The 16,058-nt window shown below is 48.5% G+C and overlaps 2 protein-coding genes and 2 non-coding genes across 4 annotated transcripts; 3 read left to right on the top strand and 1 right to left on the bottom strand.

Annotated features, from left to right (window-relative positions):
* Positions 1-2,657: 2,657 nt before the first annotated feature.
* On the top strand, positions 2,658-6,359 carry LOC126994780 (uncharacterized). Its single transcript, XM_050854051.1, has 3 exons — positions 2,658-3,103; positions 4,921-5,050; positions 5,897-6,359. The coding sequence occupies exons 1-3, from the start codon at positions 2,767-2,769 to the stop codon at positions 6,357-6,359; spliced, it is 930 nt and encodes a 309-aa protein (XP_050710008.1). The 5' UTR covers positions 2,658-2,766.
* A 469-nt stretch (positions 6,360-6,828) lies between these two features.
* Positions 6,829-8,957, bottom strand: LOC126994782 (putative nuclease HARBI1). Its single transcript, XM_050854055.1, has 2 exons — positions 8,401-8,957; positions 6,829-7,277 (listed from the first exon to the last, which is right to left on the bottom strand). Exons 1-2 carry the CDS (start codon positions 8,949-8,951, stop codon positions 6,959-6,961), a joined length of 870 nt encoding a protein of 289 aa, XP_050710012.1. The 5' UTR covers positions 8,952-8,957; the 3' UTR covers positions 6,829-6,958.
* A 1,404-nt stretch (positions 8,958-10,361) lies between these two features.
* Positions 10,362-12,233, top strand: LOC126994786 (small subunit ribosomal RNA). The gene has a single exon (XR_007749608.1). It is a non-coding gene; the product is annotated as a small subunit ribosomal RNA (ribosomal RNA).
* Positions 12,234-12,542: 309 nt separating this feature from the next.
* On the top strand, positions 12,543-12,702 carry LOC126994785 (5.8S ribosomal RNA). The gene has a single exon (XR_007749607.1). It is a non-coding gene; the product is annotated as a 5.8S ribosomal RNA (ribosomal RNA).
* Positions 12,703-16,058: the final 3,356 nt, after the last annotated feature.

Below are 16,058 nucleotides of genomic sequence, written 5' to 3'. Positions count from 1 at the left end.
TCACACCCGTAGTATAGAGGGGTTGCACGTGACGTCATCATCAGCGATCAGCTGATCACTTCTCAGCTGCCCCGCAAAGGCCCGCCATTTTGGGCGGGAACATATTTACCGCAAGAGAGCTTTTCCCCGCCATGTTACTGTGTTGGTGTTTATATTAGTGGCCCATCTATTACTGTGTGTGTGGGGCCCATCTATTACTGTTACTGATAGGTGCTACACTGCCACTCGAGGTAGGTAGACCGGGGCTGGCAAGTATAGGTCAGTGGGCTTTTTGGGAACCCCTTACGTTCTGATGCTCTTACTAAACACCGCCCGAGGATGCCCGGGGTTAAATTAGTCATATATTCATTGTTGTTATCATCAAATATATCTTAAAGTTTGATAATAAATGTATATACGGTGTGTCCATCATCATTTGCCAGAGTAACGGATAGTTATACAAGGAAGCCTAGCCTCACTGTCCAGACTTAGATTGAGAGATGAAGACGGCAGGCACGTGCCAGCGGGCCAGGGGCTCAGCTGATCGCTCGTGCCTCCTAAAATGGCTGACAGTTATTTTTCCCTAAAAGCGGTGTGACGTCAGTGCAACCCCTCTATAATTAGGTGTAACCGACGTACATTTTGACTTTATCTCATTTTATTTGATCTCTTTTTCGACGTCCTGCCCTATAGCGATGGGAGGCTTTCCTTAACCCTACATTAGTATCCTGGGGTGTTTGAACACCCCCCCAGAAGACGTTTTTGATCACCGTCTTGAATTGGCAACACTTAGATCCCTCTCCTTTCTAGTACCTTCCTGAATACGTGAGAGGAGAGACTACTGAAATGTTGACAGTCCCGTGGCAGGTCCTTTGAAAAAAAAGACACATCTGTTTCCTTTGGGGTGTCTGGTCACCCCACGGTGCTAATAAACTGACGTTGTGGGAAACATGTGTGCAGCAAACTGTTTGTAAGTTGCATGTAATGCCAAGATTCTGTATCAGGTGACGGATTCGAGTGATAAGTACTGGCGATGCTGTTGCAACAAGATTATCATCTAATGTAGTTTAGAGTTACCTTATTATGTCAGTGGGTATGGAGTAAATATATTAAGTTTTTTTTTCTGCAATTTCATGTTTACTTATTTATCAGATTAGTATGCACGTCTTATTTTTGGTAACACATATTTTTTTATGTGTGTGTGGTTTAGGAAGCATGAAGAATGAATATATATATATATATATATATATATATATATATATATATATATATATATATATATAGATATATATATATATATATATATATATATATATATATATATATTTTTTTTTTCATAGATTAGCACCAGTAAAACTACTTTTAATGATAAGCAAATCTGACTTATTTCTGAAGGATTTTAGTAATGAAACTCTAAATGAAAGTATTTAGGTCGTCATGTTCTTGACGATCATACTGAGGAAAGGGAAACGAGACTGTATGAAGTACGGTATACCTTTATCTAAGAAATGATCGTTAGAGTCCAATTTAGTGTGTGCGTTTGACCAATTCCTTTACACCAATATTCTACAATATCACCCGCCGCTACCGCAGTCATGAGATATCCCTCGGAATAGCTTCGGGAGAAAAGGAGCCATTTGTGGTGCTCAGCTCACTCCGTATGTTGCTCACTCCACGAAAAGGCAGAACTTTCTTTTCCTGGCAAGCTTCAATCGCGGCACTGGCGGGAAACAGGACTGGGAGGGCTGCTAGACATTTACTGACTGACTGTAGTTGCCCAGTAATACTATAACGAGATCTAAGCCTGCTTGGGCAAGCTCTAATGACGGAAGGTCACTCCTATGCCACAACCCGTGCCTTTTCCGCATACTTTTTTTTGCGGGTACCGTACCTACACTACGCAAGTGTCTAGTTAAATGGGGTTCGGCTGTAATGTGCAGGAATGAATAGCTTCGGGAGAAAAGGAGCAATTTGGGGTGCTCAGCTCAGTCCGTGCTCCACACACAGAAACATTGATAGGTTAGCACAGATCAATACCAAGGCGGCTAGGTTCATTACAAACAACTACTACACTCGAACGTCTGGAATCACAACACCACGGATCAAACAACTGAGAAACATGGAACCTCTGCACATACGCCAGACAAGCACACAGACTTACACTTATGTACAAGACCACAAACATACTCACACAACGCAAACAGTCAACGTACTCCAGAAATAGCAACCCTACAAGACTTTGTACCCCATCCCAACCCAATAACCGCTAAGAACTCGGCTCCTAGAATCGCTAGAGCTGCCGTGAGCTTCTAAACGCCGCTGCCTGGAAGTGCGACGACAAAGTCGATGATGACCGTTGGGAGCGGCCCGCTGGCGCGGAATTGCGAGATTGTGGGGTACGGCTGGTCGGCGGCTGGGCCGAGCGTAGCGGTCTTCCCGCGCCAGGGCCCGTATTCTACATAGTGCTTATGGTCGACCATAACTAACCGTCATAGCTAACAGAATTTATGACCGTCAGTATAATGACCGTCAGAAGTCTTCTTCTTCTTCTTCTTGTCGTCGGCCATAGCGCAGTAAATCAACAACACCGTGAGCCGCTAGAACGCACGGCTCACAATTTGTTAACTCTAAATTTATGGAATATAATATATTATTGACATAATTTTCTTTGATTTAAATTATTTTGACTTCATATTACGACTTTTGGGGAAGTTAGAAATAGGAAAATAGAAATTCGTTATGAGAAAATGCGCTGAAACGTATTCCCGTTGAAAAGTGTGTAAACAAATGTACCGCCCTCTCAGCTGTTCGGTAGTGTTTACTCACGGCCAGCACAGCATGGATTCTCAATCTAAACGTCAAAGGAAGGCTAACTGGGGAGACGACGAGTCTCTCCAGCTGGCAATGTTATACAGGGACGAAGTCCATGTATTGAAGAGGAACTTCAAGACGGTTGGTGTTTCCAACCAAAAGAAACACGATGTCTGGATGAAGATTACGGCCGACCTGAATGGACAGTTCCACCATGAGAGGACGGCCGTAGAGGTAAAGAAGCGATGGTTCACCATCACTTCTAAGTCAAGGATGAAGCTGAAGAACTTTCGAGATCATCGGAATGGAACTGGTAAGTAAGTTTTCATATATTAGCTTTAACTGATAAACACCCATTACACATTTTTGTCTCATTCTGAGCACTTTGAATATCATGTATATATATATATATATATATATATATATATATATATATATATATATATATATATATATATATATATATATATATATATATATATATATATATATATATATATATATGAGGTAAAGATCATTTTAGTACCATGCCAGTATGTATGGGTAGGACACGAAGTAATGGGTTTAAACTGGATAAATTCAGATTCAACAGGGACATAGGCAAAAATTGGTTTACCAACAGGGTTGTGGATGAGTGCAATAGGCTTAGCAGTCATGTGGTGAGTGCCAATACAATTGTCACATTAAAAAATAGATTAAATAAGTTCATGGACAGCGATACCAGGTGGGGTTAGATACACGGGAGCTTAGGGTCAAAGGAGTTGCCTTGTATAGGCCTACCGTCCTCTTGCAGACTCCAACATTCTTATGTTCTTATGTTCATTACCTACCTTATGAAACATCACTAGCTCTTCATAAATCTTTTCTTCAAATGTTCAACAATCATGGAAATGCTTTCAAAATCCAATTCAAGGACTATTTATTATTGAAAATAGGGGATAATATTGACGAAAGAGTAGCCTCCTTTGGCGGCGGCCGCGGCAACGGTGCAGCTGCAAAATATCTCGCAGAGGGTTTAAGGTGGGAGAGCATATTTAAATTTCTCCAACCGAACTTTACGACCTGCTAACGGGGGGGCAGCACCCCCCTCGACGCCCCCTTTTAACCAGGGGGGGCTGCACCACCCCATGGACCCTCCCCACATATATATGTCTTATTTCTGCGAGGAGGTATTTCTCACAGCACCAGCTGCACCGTCGCCGCCGCCGCCATAGGGGGCTACGCTTTCGTGAATATTATCCCCTATTTTCATCAATAAATAGTCCTTGAATTGGATTTTGAAAGCGTTTCCATGATTGTTGAACATTTGTAGAAAAGATATATGAAGAGCTAGTGATGTTTCATAAGGTAGGTAATGAAATACTGGCACGGTACTAAAATGAGTCTTGTGTATATATATATATATATATATATATATATATATATATATATATATATATATATATATATATATATATATATATATATATATATATATATATATATATATTTATAGAAGTATGTTGCAATACCCATACTTGTTGCCATCAACAGACAACTGCTTGATGGAAATCAATCACATTGAAATAGTTTTGTATTGAAAGAAACAGGATGCTATTTGCCATAAATTTGCCAGTTTAGTTTATATATATGGGTAAATCAGTTTAAGTTTGTAATGAATATTATGTAGAGTCCATTATTACCCTTATTACTCGTACTTTCTTTCATCAGAGATGCCTGCAAGATAAAGTATGAAAGAGGAAGAAATGCTCCTTTCTAACACACACAACCTTGAATAGTGGTGGGAGTGCAGCAGTTATTTGTTTTATATATATAATTTTGTTTTACAACAAAAGAGTTGGCTCAATGGCAACAAAAAGTGTAGAAAAAAGCCCACTAATTGCCGCTCTCACAACAGAAGATAGTATAGAGTAGTCAAAAGAGAGGTCAATTCCGGGTGAAGAGGTGTCTTGATACACTCTCGTTGAGAGAGGTCAAGTTAAAGGCAGGAGACAAAAACAAGTTTTATAACATCTCAGTAAAGTACCTGTCATAATCCACTTTAGCATTACATTCTGAGAAGACACTAATGTAGTGCTTTAGTAGTAGGGGAAAAAAGCAAAAAATACATGAATTTTTATTTTTTCCCAGGTGGCGGCCCTCCACCCCCTCCCCTTGACCCCATTGATGAGCTTGTAGGGGACATTTTGGGGCAAGACAGCAAGGTCATCATGGGATTTGAGGAGATTGATGACCTTGGACATCAAAGGACTGTCGACATGTATGTATCTATTTGTTTAATTTGTGAAGTACACTCTTTAGTTCTATTCTTCTCATTTTTAAATATGTTCAGTTCTGCTTAGCAAAAGTAATAAAAGCCTGTCATTTGCTTCAACCAGTATGTTACAAAACACTAGAAACATAACTCATCACTTGGAAAGAACATATGAGAGATATATCTTTACTGTTGGAATAGATTGTTTAATTAAAGGCTTTAGTTCAAGTTAACTATACCTGCAGGTAACGTCAAAGCTACAGCAACTTCTATCAATTGATGCAATCCTACCTTGGTTCATAGTACTTCTCAATTAAGGTGTATTCAATGAGTTCTTGGCCAACCTCAGAATGAGGAAAAATAGAGCAAAGGTTCACTCCACTTCTTTTTTTTATGTTTTAACGTAACCACCTTTGAATGTGATGCACTTCTCCAATCTCGTCTTCAATTATGAAATTCCGTCCCTGAAGAATGGTGGGTGAATCACTTATGAAAAGTCACCGTGTAACTCAATAGAAAATGCTGAAAGGATGCCAGCCCATGCATTACTTGTTGAAGCCTATACCAACATGTTACAGCCAGCATTGGCGGGCTCCTGTCTCCACTCCTTCTTTGTTAGGCCGAGAACTCATTGAATCCTCCTCTTAATATCAATCCCCGCAAAGATATGCAACTCTTCTAGACCTTATTGATTGTCATTAATTTAGTATGAGTATACCTTCCATTTCCATAACACTATGCCATATTTACTCCCTAGTATATGAAAGGAAAAAGATACCCTATGGCAGATCTGCATTAGTTTATAACTGCTCATTTGTACACCCATTCCATGACTTTTTACATTACTTGCAGTGAAGACGCAGCAGAGCCAGCGAGCCAGCTCATTGTAGGTCAGGGAGGTGCTGAGGCACCAACAGTAATAATTGTGCCTGAGCCCACCCTGCAGCCACAGACTGAGGGGGGTGCCCGGGGGAAGGTGCCAACTGAGGATGATGCAGCAGCTGCTCAAGCAAAGGTGGCAGCTGGTGAGGAGGAGGCTGTAGCTTCAAGAGCTACAGCAGCAGCTGCACAGGCTGGGGAGGAGGCTGCACGGGCCATGAAGGCAGCCGCAGAGGAGGTGGCGGCTTGTGCTCGGGCCTTCACAGGAGCTGCAAGGGCGCAGGAGGCAGCTGCAAGGGCGCAGGAGGCAGCTGAAAGGGCACGGGAGGCAGCTGCCAAAGAAAAAGCGGAAGCCATGCGTCTTAAACAAATTTTGCTGAAGTTACAAATTGAAAAGGACAAGGATGCACATAGTTCTATGATTGTGAAACCTTAGTTGTACTAATTTAATGATGCTTATGCAGGAATGATACAGTGTACAAATGCACTGGAAAAAGAGATTAAAATGAATGTGTAAAAAAAATGCAAAAAGAACACTAATGGAGAATAAAAAGGCAATGTGTGAAGAGCTAGGAAGGAAGGTGAGAAATGACTTTCGGAATAATAGGGAGATGTTCTTGAAGGAAGTGAAGGGAGCATGAGAAAAGAATGAAAAGGTGTGTATGAACTATGAATGTAAAGGGTGTGAATAGGAATGTAATTGTAAGTGTATAAGAAGATTGAAGGAGTACTATGAGTGTTTTTAGAGTATTGACAACAAAGAGAGGAATGTTAATTTGCAAATGTTTACAAAAGGAATATGGGTTATAATTGATTGATAGATTGATTACTTTATTAATGCAAGTGGAACAGTACCTTGGCATGTACTTGTCCAGTCGTGCTGAGGAACGGGTTTCAGTCTCCATTGCTAGAACGAAAAACAAATTAACTAGTAGGTAGTTTCATAATAATAATGATACAGAATAATGCAGATTCTTAAGAAATGAGTGTTTCCCAGATTCAATTCGAAAAACATATATGTATAAAATATCCAACTTACTGAAAATGCAAGTTGCAGAATTCATCTCGATACAGGCGACCTTCATTCCGCTGACCAGCTGGAAGTGGCGGCACAACTTGCACACCTTCAGGTTGTGCCATGGCAAGATCCACTTCTTCAGCGTTAGGTTGAGCCGCATCGAGAGGAATGGGAATATTCCTGTCCTTGCAGATGTTGTGGAGCATGCCGCATACATGTATCAGCTTGCACACCTTCACCGGGGGAGTTACTCGGACCTCGCTGTGTAGGACATGAAAGCGGCGCTTGAGCTGTCCTATTCCCCGTTCCACAACACTCCGTGTCCGTTTGTGGGCCCTAAAAGAAAATACAAATGATAATGGCAGTCAATATTAAGTACTTATGTTCCATTAACTATGGGTAAATTCACTACTTGCCATACCTAGCTTGACTAAATTTGATTTTGCATGACTAAATTTGACTGTCCTTGACAATTTTTTTTTCAGTTTAACCCGGTAGCAGCGGGGATCATGTTTCTTAACCCGAGAACGTCGACAGACCCTTTTTAGGGCTTTGACGAGTCGTGGCTGTGGTTATGAGAGGAGTACTCTGATGTACATTCCATGCTCTTTTTTAGTCTCAAAATGTAGAGTAATTTTGTCATTTCTCGGGCACTTCTCGGCTTTCCCATAGCCAAAGCCCACCGGTTAATGGTCCCTCCAAGCGAGAAAAATGAGAAAAAATCACCCCTCACACAAACCATTTCATAATGTATATCAGAGCATTTGTGATCAGATTATGTGTCATCTATTTTGAGGGGTTTATATCATGGCACAAATTTGGCCTGTCGCTGCTACACGGTAAAGCCACAAATTTGGCCCATCGCTGTTACCGGGTTAATTACATTTTTTAAATTGAAATCTATTTTTTAAAATTTGAGTCAACTTTTGTAATTTGAGAGTCAAGTGTTTTAATTTAAAAGTCAACTTTTTAAATTTGGTAAACTTTTTTACTAGGAAAATCAACTTTTTAAAATTCTGACTTTTTTTTTATTTAAAGATCTTTTTCTTTAAATTTGAAGGTGAAAAGGTGTATTATTTTCTTTAAATTTGATGTACTTATTATTAACGTCATTAATTATTATTTAAGCTGATATAATATGTGTATTATTTGTTGCCAGTTAATCTAGATTAGGTTGAGTTTTTTCCTGATTTATTTGCTATTTTCATTTTTTTTATTATTCTAAAATGAACTTAAATAATTAAGTTTTTTTCGATCAGTCGAAACTTAGCCTAACCTGTTATCCGAACTCTGTATATAATAGGTAACTGTTGTGATTGGCTCAGTTTGCTAATTGCACCTGGTAGTGCGTGGCATGTCAACTCTACAAAATTTTTAGCGGATCTCACATTCAACATGTTTATTGTAAGAAACTACAGTATACTGATACCCAAAAGAAAAATAAAGACAATCTACTCACCTATTATAGCGTGACTGAGGTCCAGGCAGAGGTCGCAGGTAAGGTGTCAGGAGCCATGGCTTGCTGGGATAGCCACTGTCTCCCAACAAGTGACTACCTGGTGGCACATGCCCTCTCTGGAACAATTCTGCCACTCCACAGCCATTCAAAATACGTGCATCATGCACTGAGCCAGGCCACTTCGCTAGGATATCCAGTATTCGATAGTTGGCATCAAATATGACCTGCACATTAATACTGTGATATCCCTTGCGGTTGACAAACACGTCTTCCTCCTCCTTTGGTGCCACAATCCTTACGTGTGTCCCATCAACGACACCAATAACCCCGGGAAAATTTGCAATGGTGAGGAAGTCTGCCTTGTTCGCCTCAGTAACGTCTTGGGTGGTGGGGAAGCTGATGAACTGCTTGAGAATATTGACGTTTGCAAGGGCGTCAATGGTCTGGGTGATGGCTCTGCTGATGCTGGGCTGTGATGGGCCGAGGTCGTCGCTGCTACACATTTGCATTTTTCCCGTGGCAAGATACCGTAGTGTGATGATCACCTTCATCTCCGGGGTGAGTGGGTTTCTCCTTTTGGTGTCACTTGACAAGGCTTCCCTCACAAGATTAGTGACGTACAAAATACCTTCCTTGTCAAGTCTGTATCTCCTGATAAGCTCAGCATCGCTGAGCTCGTTCAGTACGTCCCTTCTTCGAAAAGGCTGGGGAGCGTGTTGACGTGGGGCTGCCATGTTGACGCGCTTCTGACGGTCATAAGCAGAGTTATGACAGGGTGAACCCGACCTCAGCGTCCCGCGCAATTTTATGGTCGTCCATAAGAGTTTATGGTCGACCATAAGAGTTTCTGACGGAGTTATGTCTGAAATGCGCCATTTTGTTCCGCTATGACCGTCAGAAGAAGTTATGACGGTATGTAGAATACGGGCCCTGGCTCTCGCTCGCGCGGCCAGCGGGGGGATCGAGACCCTCGTGCGGGACGGTCCCCAAGAGAGCGGTCGCTCGTGTGCTGTGAGGAAGCGAGGGTTGAGCGAGCCGGCGGCGGACTCGCTCCACAAACCCGCTCGAGCTTCCCGAACGCTGTTTGGGGCCGGAGCGCGCTGCACCTACCCGAGCGACTAGTCGTTTGCCAACCTCTCAGACCGGGGCCAGCAAGCTTGGATGGGATTAGTCTCTCGTGTTGCGCGCACCGACCCCAACAAACGCCGTTGAACTGTATCCTAGTTCGGGCCCACCCTCCCGCGGGCCAAGACTCGGCATCGCTCACTTCCACCTAGAAGTCCTCATTCTTCTCAGGTCGATGTTGATGTTGACAGCCAGGTCTTGCCCCCTCTCTTTCATGAGAAGCTTCTCGGCATTAGCTGCGGCTCCTCGTGGCGGCGCACGTTCTTACCGTGTTTGCCAATGCGATCAGCCTTCAATGCAGCGACCCCTCTCTCTCTCGCTCTCTAGGCGATGGTAACTCCACTCTCCGTGCGATAACGCATCCCGAGGGTGACGCCGCCGCACGCAATGTCGTCGGTTGGCACCCTAGTCTTCACACTGACGCAGCTTCTATCGAGCGGTCGGTTGGAACGAAGCACTCCACTCTCGCAGGCGACGACGGGTGACGGTGCGCTGCTGCTGCTGCTGCTGGTATTGTCCGTGGTGCGTTCGCTCGCACCTCGACACAAAAGCATCAGCAGCAGTCTCACCACCACCACCACCAGTCTGCTGCTATATGACAAGGACGCGCGGACGACGAGGAGGAGGAGGACGACGGCGTGGCCGGCAGAGTTTCGAGCCCACGCATCATCTTCATCATCATCATCATCCGCCGTCTGTTGAAACCAGGGATGCGGCGTCGCTGACCAGAGCTGTCCGACGCTGAGCGATCTCCTACTTTAGTACAAGGCTTTAAGCGAGCGCGCGGCACGCCCGTCGTGTTCGTTCGCCGCTTGGCCGCCAGCTAACGCCATAGCTACCTGGTTTATCCTGCCAGTAGTCATATGCTTGTCTCAAAGATTAAGCCATGCATGTCTAAGTACAAGCCGATTTAAGGCGAAACCGCGAATGGCTCATTAAATCAGTTATGATTCATTGGATCTGTACCCACACTTACTTGGATAACTGTGGTAATTCTAGAGCTAATACATGCACCACGTCTCTGACCGCAAGGGAAGAGCGCTTTTATTAGTTCAAAACCGGTCGGGCCTCGGTCCGTCACCCCACCGTGTTGAATCTGAATAACTTGTCGCTGAGCGCACGGTCTCCGCACCGGCGCCGCCTCTTTCAAGTGTCTGCCTTATCAGCTTTCGATTGTAGGTTATGCGCCTACAATGGCTATAACGGGTAACGGGGAATCAGGGTTCGATTCCGGAGAGGGAGCCTGAGAAACGGCTACCACATCTAAGGAAGGCAGCAGGCACGCAAATTACCCACTCCCGGCACGGGGAGGTAGTGACGAAAAATAACGATGCGAGACTCATCCGAGGCCTCGCAATCGGAATGAGTACACTTTAAATCCTTTAACGAGGATCTATTGGAGGGCAAGTCTGGTGCCAGCAGCCGCGGTAATTCCAGCTCCAATAGCGTATATTAAAGTTGTTGCGGTTAAAAAGCTCGTAGTTGGATTTCAGTTCTGGACTGACGGTTCACCGCCCGGTGCATACTGTCACGCTCAGAACAGCCACAACAGCCCGCTGGCTCGCACTGGGTGCTCTTCATCGAGTGTCCCGCGTGGCCGGCAGAGTTTACTTTGAAAAAATTAGAGTGCTCAAAGCAGGCTACACTTACGGCCTGAATGCCTATGCATGGAATAATGGAATAGGACCTCGGTTCTATTTTGTCGGTTTTCTGAACCCGAGGTAATGACTAATAGGAACAGGCGGGGGCATTCGTATTGCGACGCTAGAGGTGAAATTCTTGGACCGTCGCAAGACGAACTACTGCGAAAGCATTTGCCAAGGATGTTTTCATTAATCAAGAACGAAAGTTAGAGGTTCGAAGGCGATCAGATACCGCCCTAGTTCTAACCATAAACGATGCTGACCAGCGATCCGCCGGCGTTATTCCCATGACCCGGCGGGCAGCTTCCGGGAAACCAAAGTCTTTGGGTTCCGGGGGAAGTATGGTTGCAAAGCTGAAACTTAAAGGAATTGACGGAAGGGCACCACCAGGAGTGGAGCCTGCGGCTTAATTTGACTCAACACGGGGAACCTCACCAGGCCCAGACACCGGAAGGATTGACAGATTGAGAGCTCTTTCTCGATTCGGTGGGTGGTGGTGCATGGCCGTTCTTAGTTGGTGGAGCGATTTGTCTGGTTGATTCCGATAATGAACGAGACTCTGGCCTACTAACTAGTCGACGGATCTCCAGCAATTGGTGTCCAGTTCGCAGCTTCTTCTTAGAGGGATAAGCGGCAACTTTAGCCGCACGAGATTGAGCAATAACAGGTCTGTGATGCCCTTAGATGTTCTGGGCCGCACGCGCGCTACACTGAAGGGATCAACGTGTCCTCCCCCTCCGAGAGGAGCGGGTAACCCGTTGAAATCCTTTCATGATAGGGATTGGGGTTTGCAATTGTCTCCCATGAACGAGGAATTCCCAGTAAGCGCAAGTCATGAGCTTGCGTTGATTACGTCCCTGCCCTTTGTACACACCGCCGTCGCTACTACCGATTGAATGATTTAGTGAGGCCTTCGGACTGGCGCTCTTGGATGCCGGGCCCACGCGGTTCCGCCGCTGGGCTTTCGGCGCCTCGAGCTGACGGAAAGATGTCCAAACTTGATCATTTAGAGGAAGTAAAAGTCGTAACAAGGTTTCCGTAGGTGAACCTGCGGAAGGATCATTAACGTGTTTGCCCGACGCTGGCAAAGACCAAAACCAAACTCGCTGGGTGGCCGGTCTGGAAGCCCACCATCATCCTCCTTCCTTCGCCTCGTGCGAGGCGAAGGCGAGGACCAACCACGCGTCGCTGGCGTGAGGCGGGCAGAGCTTCCGACGCGCCAGCCGGCGACTACTCTTCTTAAACCAACCCTTCCCCGGGTGGAATAAGCACACAGTCAAACCCTAGACACTACGTCTTCCCACATCGTCTCCCGAGGCAGAGACGGCGGAAGTCTGATGAGAGTCGGCAGCGTCCGACGTAAAACAAAAATACAACTCTTAACGGTGGATCACTCGGCTCGTGGGTCGATGAAGACCGCAGCAAGCTGCGTGTCGGTATGTGAATCGCAAGAATACCAGATACATCGACAAGTCGAACGCACATTGCGGCGGCGGCACTCTCATGTGCTGCCGTCACTCCTACACGAGGGTCGGATATACATTCCATGCATCGGCTTTGTCAGCAATGACATCGACCGCATTGGGGAGTTTCGCCTGTTGCTACTAGCGGGCGTTCCCTTAAGGCCATGAATGGTTACCGGCCGCGTCACGTCTCTGACGGACGCGTACGTCGGTGACACGGAGCTTATGGACACAGCGGGGAGGAGGAAGAGAAGGAGATGGTCTCTCGGGGCTGCCTCTTACTCCGCCGCCTCGTCTGCTGTTGTCGCTTTCCGTGTCCTGTCTCGTTTCGGAACCCCAACCTGTGCCGCTATGAGTCGGACGGGCTAAGGTGGCTCTGCTTCGCGTGATAGGCAGGAGAAGGCGACCGGGCCGGTTATTTACTCGACTAACCCGGATCACCCTACCTCTCCTTGCTGCGAGCAGACGCAAACAACAACCGCAGGACCACCACGTCCCGCGTGTCTGTGTGCACCACCACCGTCGACTGGCAGCCATTATTCAAAGGAAGGGACCGACGAGCTGGAGAGCGAGGCAACTCCTCTCCTCCCGCCAGCACCAAGGATCTTCTTGCTGCTGCTCCAATGTCGACCTCGTGTTAGGGTAGAGTACCCGCCAAATTTAAGCATATTAATAAGCGGAGGAAAAGAAACCAACAGGGATTCCCTTAGTAAGGGCGACTGAACCGGGAAAAGCCCAGCGCATAACCTGGCGTCGTGACCCGGCGCCAGGGGTGTTGCGTTTCGGAGGGTCCGGCACGCAGTCTCTCACCGCCTAAGTTATGCTTGAAAGCGGCCACTACCCATGGAGGGTGACAGGCCCGTGTGGCGGAGCCCGCGAGGGTACGCGAGAGATTGTCGGAAAGGGCCTCTCCGTAGAGTCGGGTTGCATGAGAATGCAGCCCTAAGCAGGTGGTAAACTCCATCTAAGGCTAAATATGACCACGAGACCGATAGCGAACAAGTACCGTGAGGGAAAGTTGAAAATAACTTTGAAGAGAGAGTCAAGAGTACGTGAAACCGTTAAGAGCCAAACGGGTGGGACCTCGAAGGTCGAACCGAGGGGATTCAGCTCGTCGGCCAAAGCTGGCTGGGCGGCGGGATTCGCTTATGCGACCCAGGAACCCTTGGGCGTGCCCACGTCCGAGCCGGCGCCGGCGGGCGTATTTCCCCTCGTGATGTAGGTCGCCGCGACCCGTTGCTGGGGACGTCGAAGGCCCAGGCGGATTGGTACCCCGACGTCTGCGTTTACGCGGTCGAAGAGGGAAACCTCTGGTGTCCTGGCAGCCCTGCGACGGTCGTGTAGCAGAGGGGCAAACCCTCTCGCGGCGTGCAAAAGGTCGGTGACACACCCGACCCGTCTTGAAACACGGACCAAGGAGTCTAACATGTGTGCGAGTCATTGGGCGCACTAAACCCAGAGGCGTAATGAAAGTGAAAGGGGGGCGTCCCGGGGTCTTCGGGCCTCGGTCGGCGTCCTCCGGGGCCGATCCCCGACCGGCCGCTGCCGCCGAGTTTCCCATCCCAAAGCGGGGTCGAGGGGGGTGCGCGGGGTGAGTCCCTTTCCCCCGTCGCTTACCTCCGGCCTCGCGGGTGCTCGGTGCGCACGGTGGTCCGTCTCCTTCGCGGGAGGCGCTTGTACGCAGGGGGGCGCAGGCCCGGGACTTGCCATTCGACGCCGTCGTGCAAATCTGTTGTTGGCCTCGCCGGCGTTGCTTGGGCTCTCGGTCGGCGTCCTCCGGGGCCGATCCCCGACCGGCCGCTGCCGCCGAGTTTCCCATCCCAAAGCGGGGTCGAGGGGGGTGCGCGGGGTGAGTCCCTTTCCCCCGTCGCTTACCTCCGGCTTCGCGGGTGGACATGGGTTAGTCGCTCCTAAGCCCAAGGCTAAAGCCTTATCCCACGCTAGAGGCAACGGCCAAGCGAGTTGTCGTCACTGCCGTGGCGGCTCATCCGTGAGAGATTCTTCTCAGTGGCCGATGGGAATTCGTGGCGAAAGGGAATACGGTACTTATTCCGTAACCAGGCCTGGATGCCAACCGGGGCTAGGTTCCTTCTTGGGCCGGCCCTTGGTGCAGGAACCCGGTAACGGGAACCAACTCGCGTCCATCGGCGGTGGTCCGGGGAAGAGTTTTCTTTTCTGTTTAAGGCGCCGTGACCCTAGAAGCCACTCGCAGAGCGAAAGGGTGTTGGTAACACGGTCTGCCGTAGAGCGCCGCGGTTCTTGCGGCGTCCCGAGTACCACTGCCGGTCCGTGAAACATGCGAGGCAGGTAACTGCATGGGGCGAAGCGGGGGGGTCTGCTGCTGCTGCCCGCTGCCGGGCGTCGTTCTGCGGCGTCACGGCGCGGCGCATGTACGCACGCGGCCTCCGCGATGCACCCCAGTTTCGGGCCTGTGCGTACCCATATCCGCAGCCGGTCTCCAAGGTAAGAAGCCTCTGGTCGATAGACTAATGTAGGTAAGGGAAGTCGGCAAATTAGATCCGTAACTTCGGGATAAGGATTGGCTCTGAGGATCGGGCCAGTCGGGCCTGTGCGGGAAGCGGGCCTGGGTTCGGGCGCTGGACTGGGCTCAGAGGCTCTGAGCTGCGCGCGGTGATGGGTGATGCCGTCTACCCTGCGGCGCCGACGTCGCCGGTGTCCGCCCATTCGCAGTGTCTCGCCTTCCCCGGTGGCAGCGACCCATTCCAAATGCGGCCTCGCGTCGCGCTGTCCTTGTTATATCAGCTCGCCGGTGCGGCGGTGCTTATGGTCCGGGTTCGCAAAGGCGGCCGGCGGACGATCACCGCGTCGTTTGGGCCCTCAAAAGCCCCGGCGCGGCGTCCTCCGGTCGCTCCCGGTCCCACTCCGCCGTGCGCGCTAAAGCCGGCGCGGCGGGGCAGCGCGCGTTGGGGAATCACCGCAGGGCTCGCGCAGCGCCGGTCTCGCAGGCGGGACACGCTCATGCGAGGTGGGGCCAACGGCCCGGTGTGCGGCGGCTCGCATTTCGCGGTGGCGGCTCTAGCCCTCTCGCCACTCGTGCCGAGAGCTCGGACCGGCGTGTCTCCGGCCCTTCCGTGGAACGCGCTAGGCTGCGTGGGCGCGGGGGCTCCGGCTCTCTCTATCGCCGGCTTTCGGCCGGTTAGGTAGCAGCAGCAGTCGTCCCTCGCTCCAAACCCACTTCGGCTGGCGCCCAGCGATCAACTCAGAACTGGCACGGACCAGGGGAATCCGACTGTCTAATTAAAACAAAGCATTGCGATGGTCAGAGATAGATGTTGACGCAATGTGATTTCTGCCCAGTGCTCTGAATGTCAAAGTGAAGAGATTCAACCAAGCGCGGGTAAACGGCGGGAGTAACTATGACTCTCTTAGGGTAGACTGCGGTAAGTCGTCGTGTACCGACTCATGC

This window comes from Eriocheir sinensis, unplaced genomic scaffold (genome assembly GCF_024679095.1).
Source record: "Eriocheir sinensis breed Jianghai 21 unplaced genomic scaffold, ASM2467909v1 Scaffold874, whole genome shotgun sequence".
Lineage (NCBI taxonomy): Eukaryota > Metazoa > Arthropoda > Malacostraca > Decapoda > Varunidae > Eriocheir > Eriocheir sinensis.
Note: the sequence above shows the minus strand (reverse complement) of the source record. Positions and strands in the feature narration are given on the sequence as shown.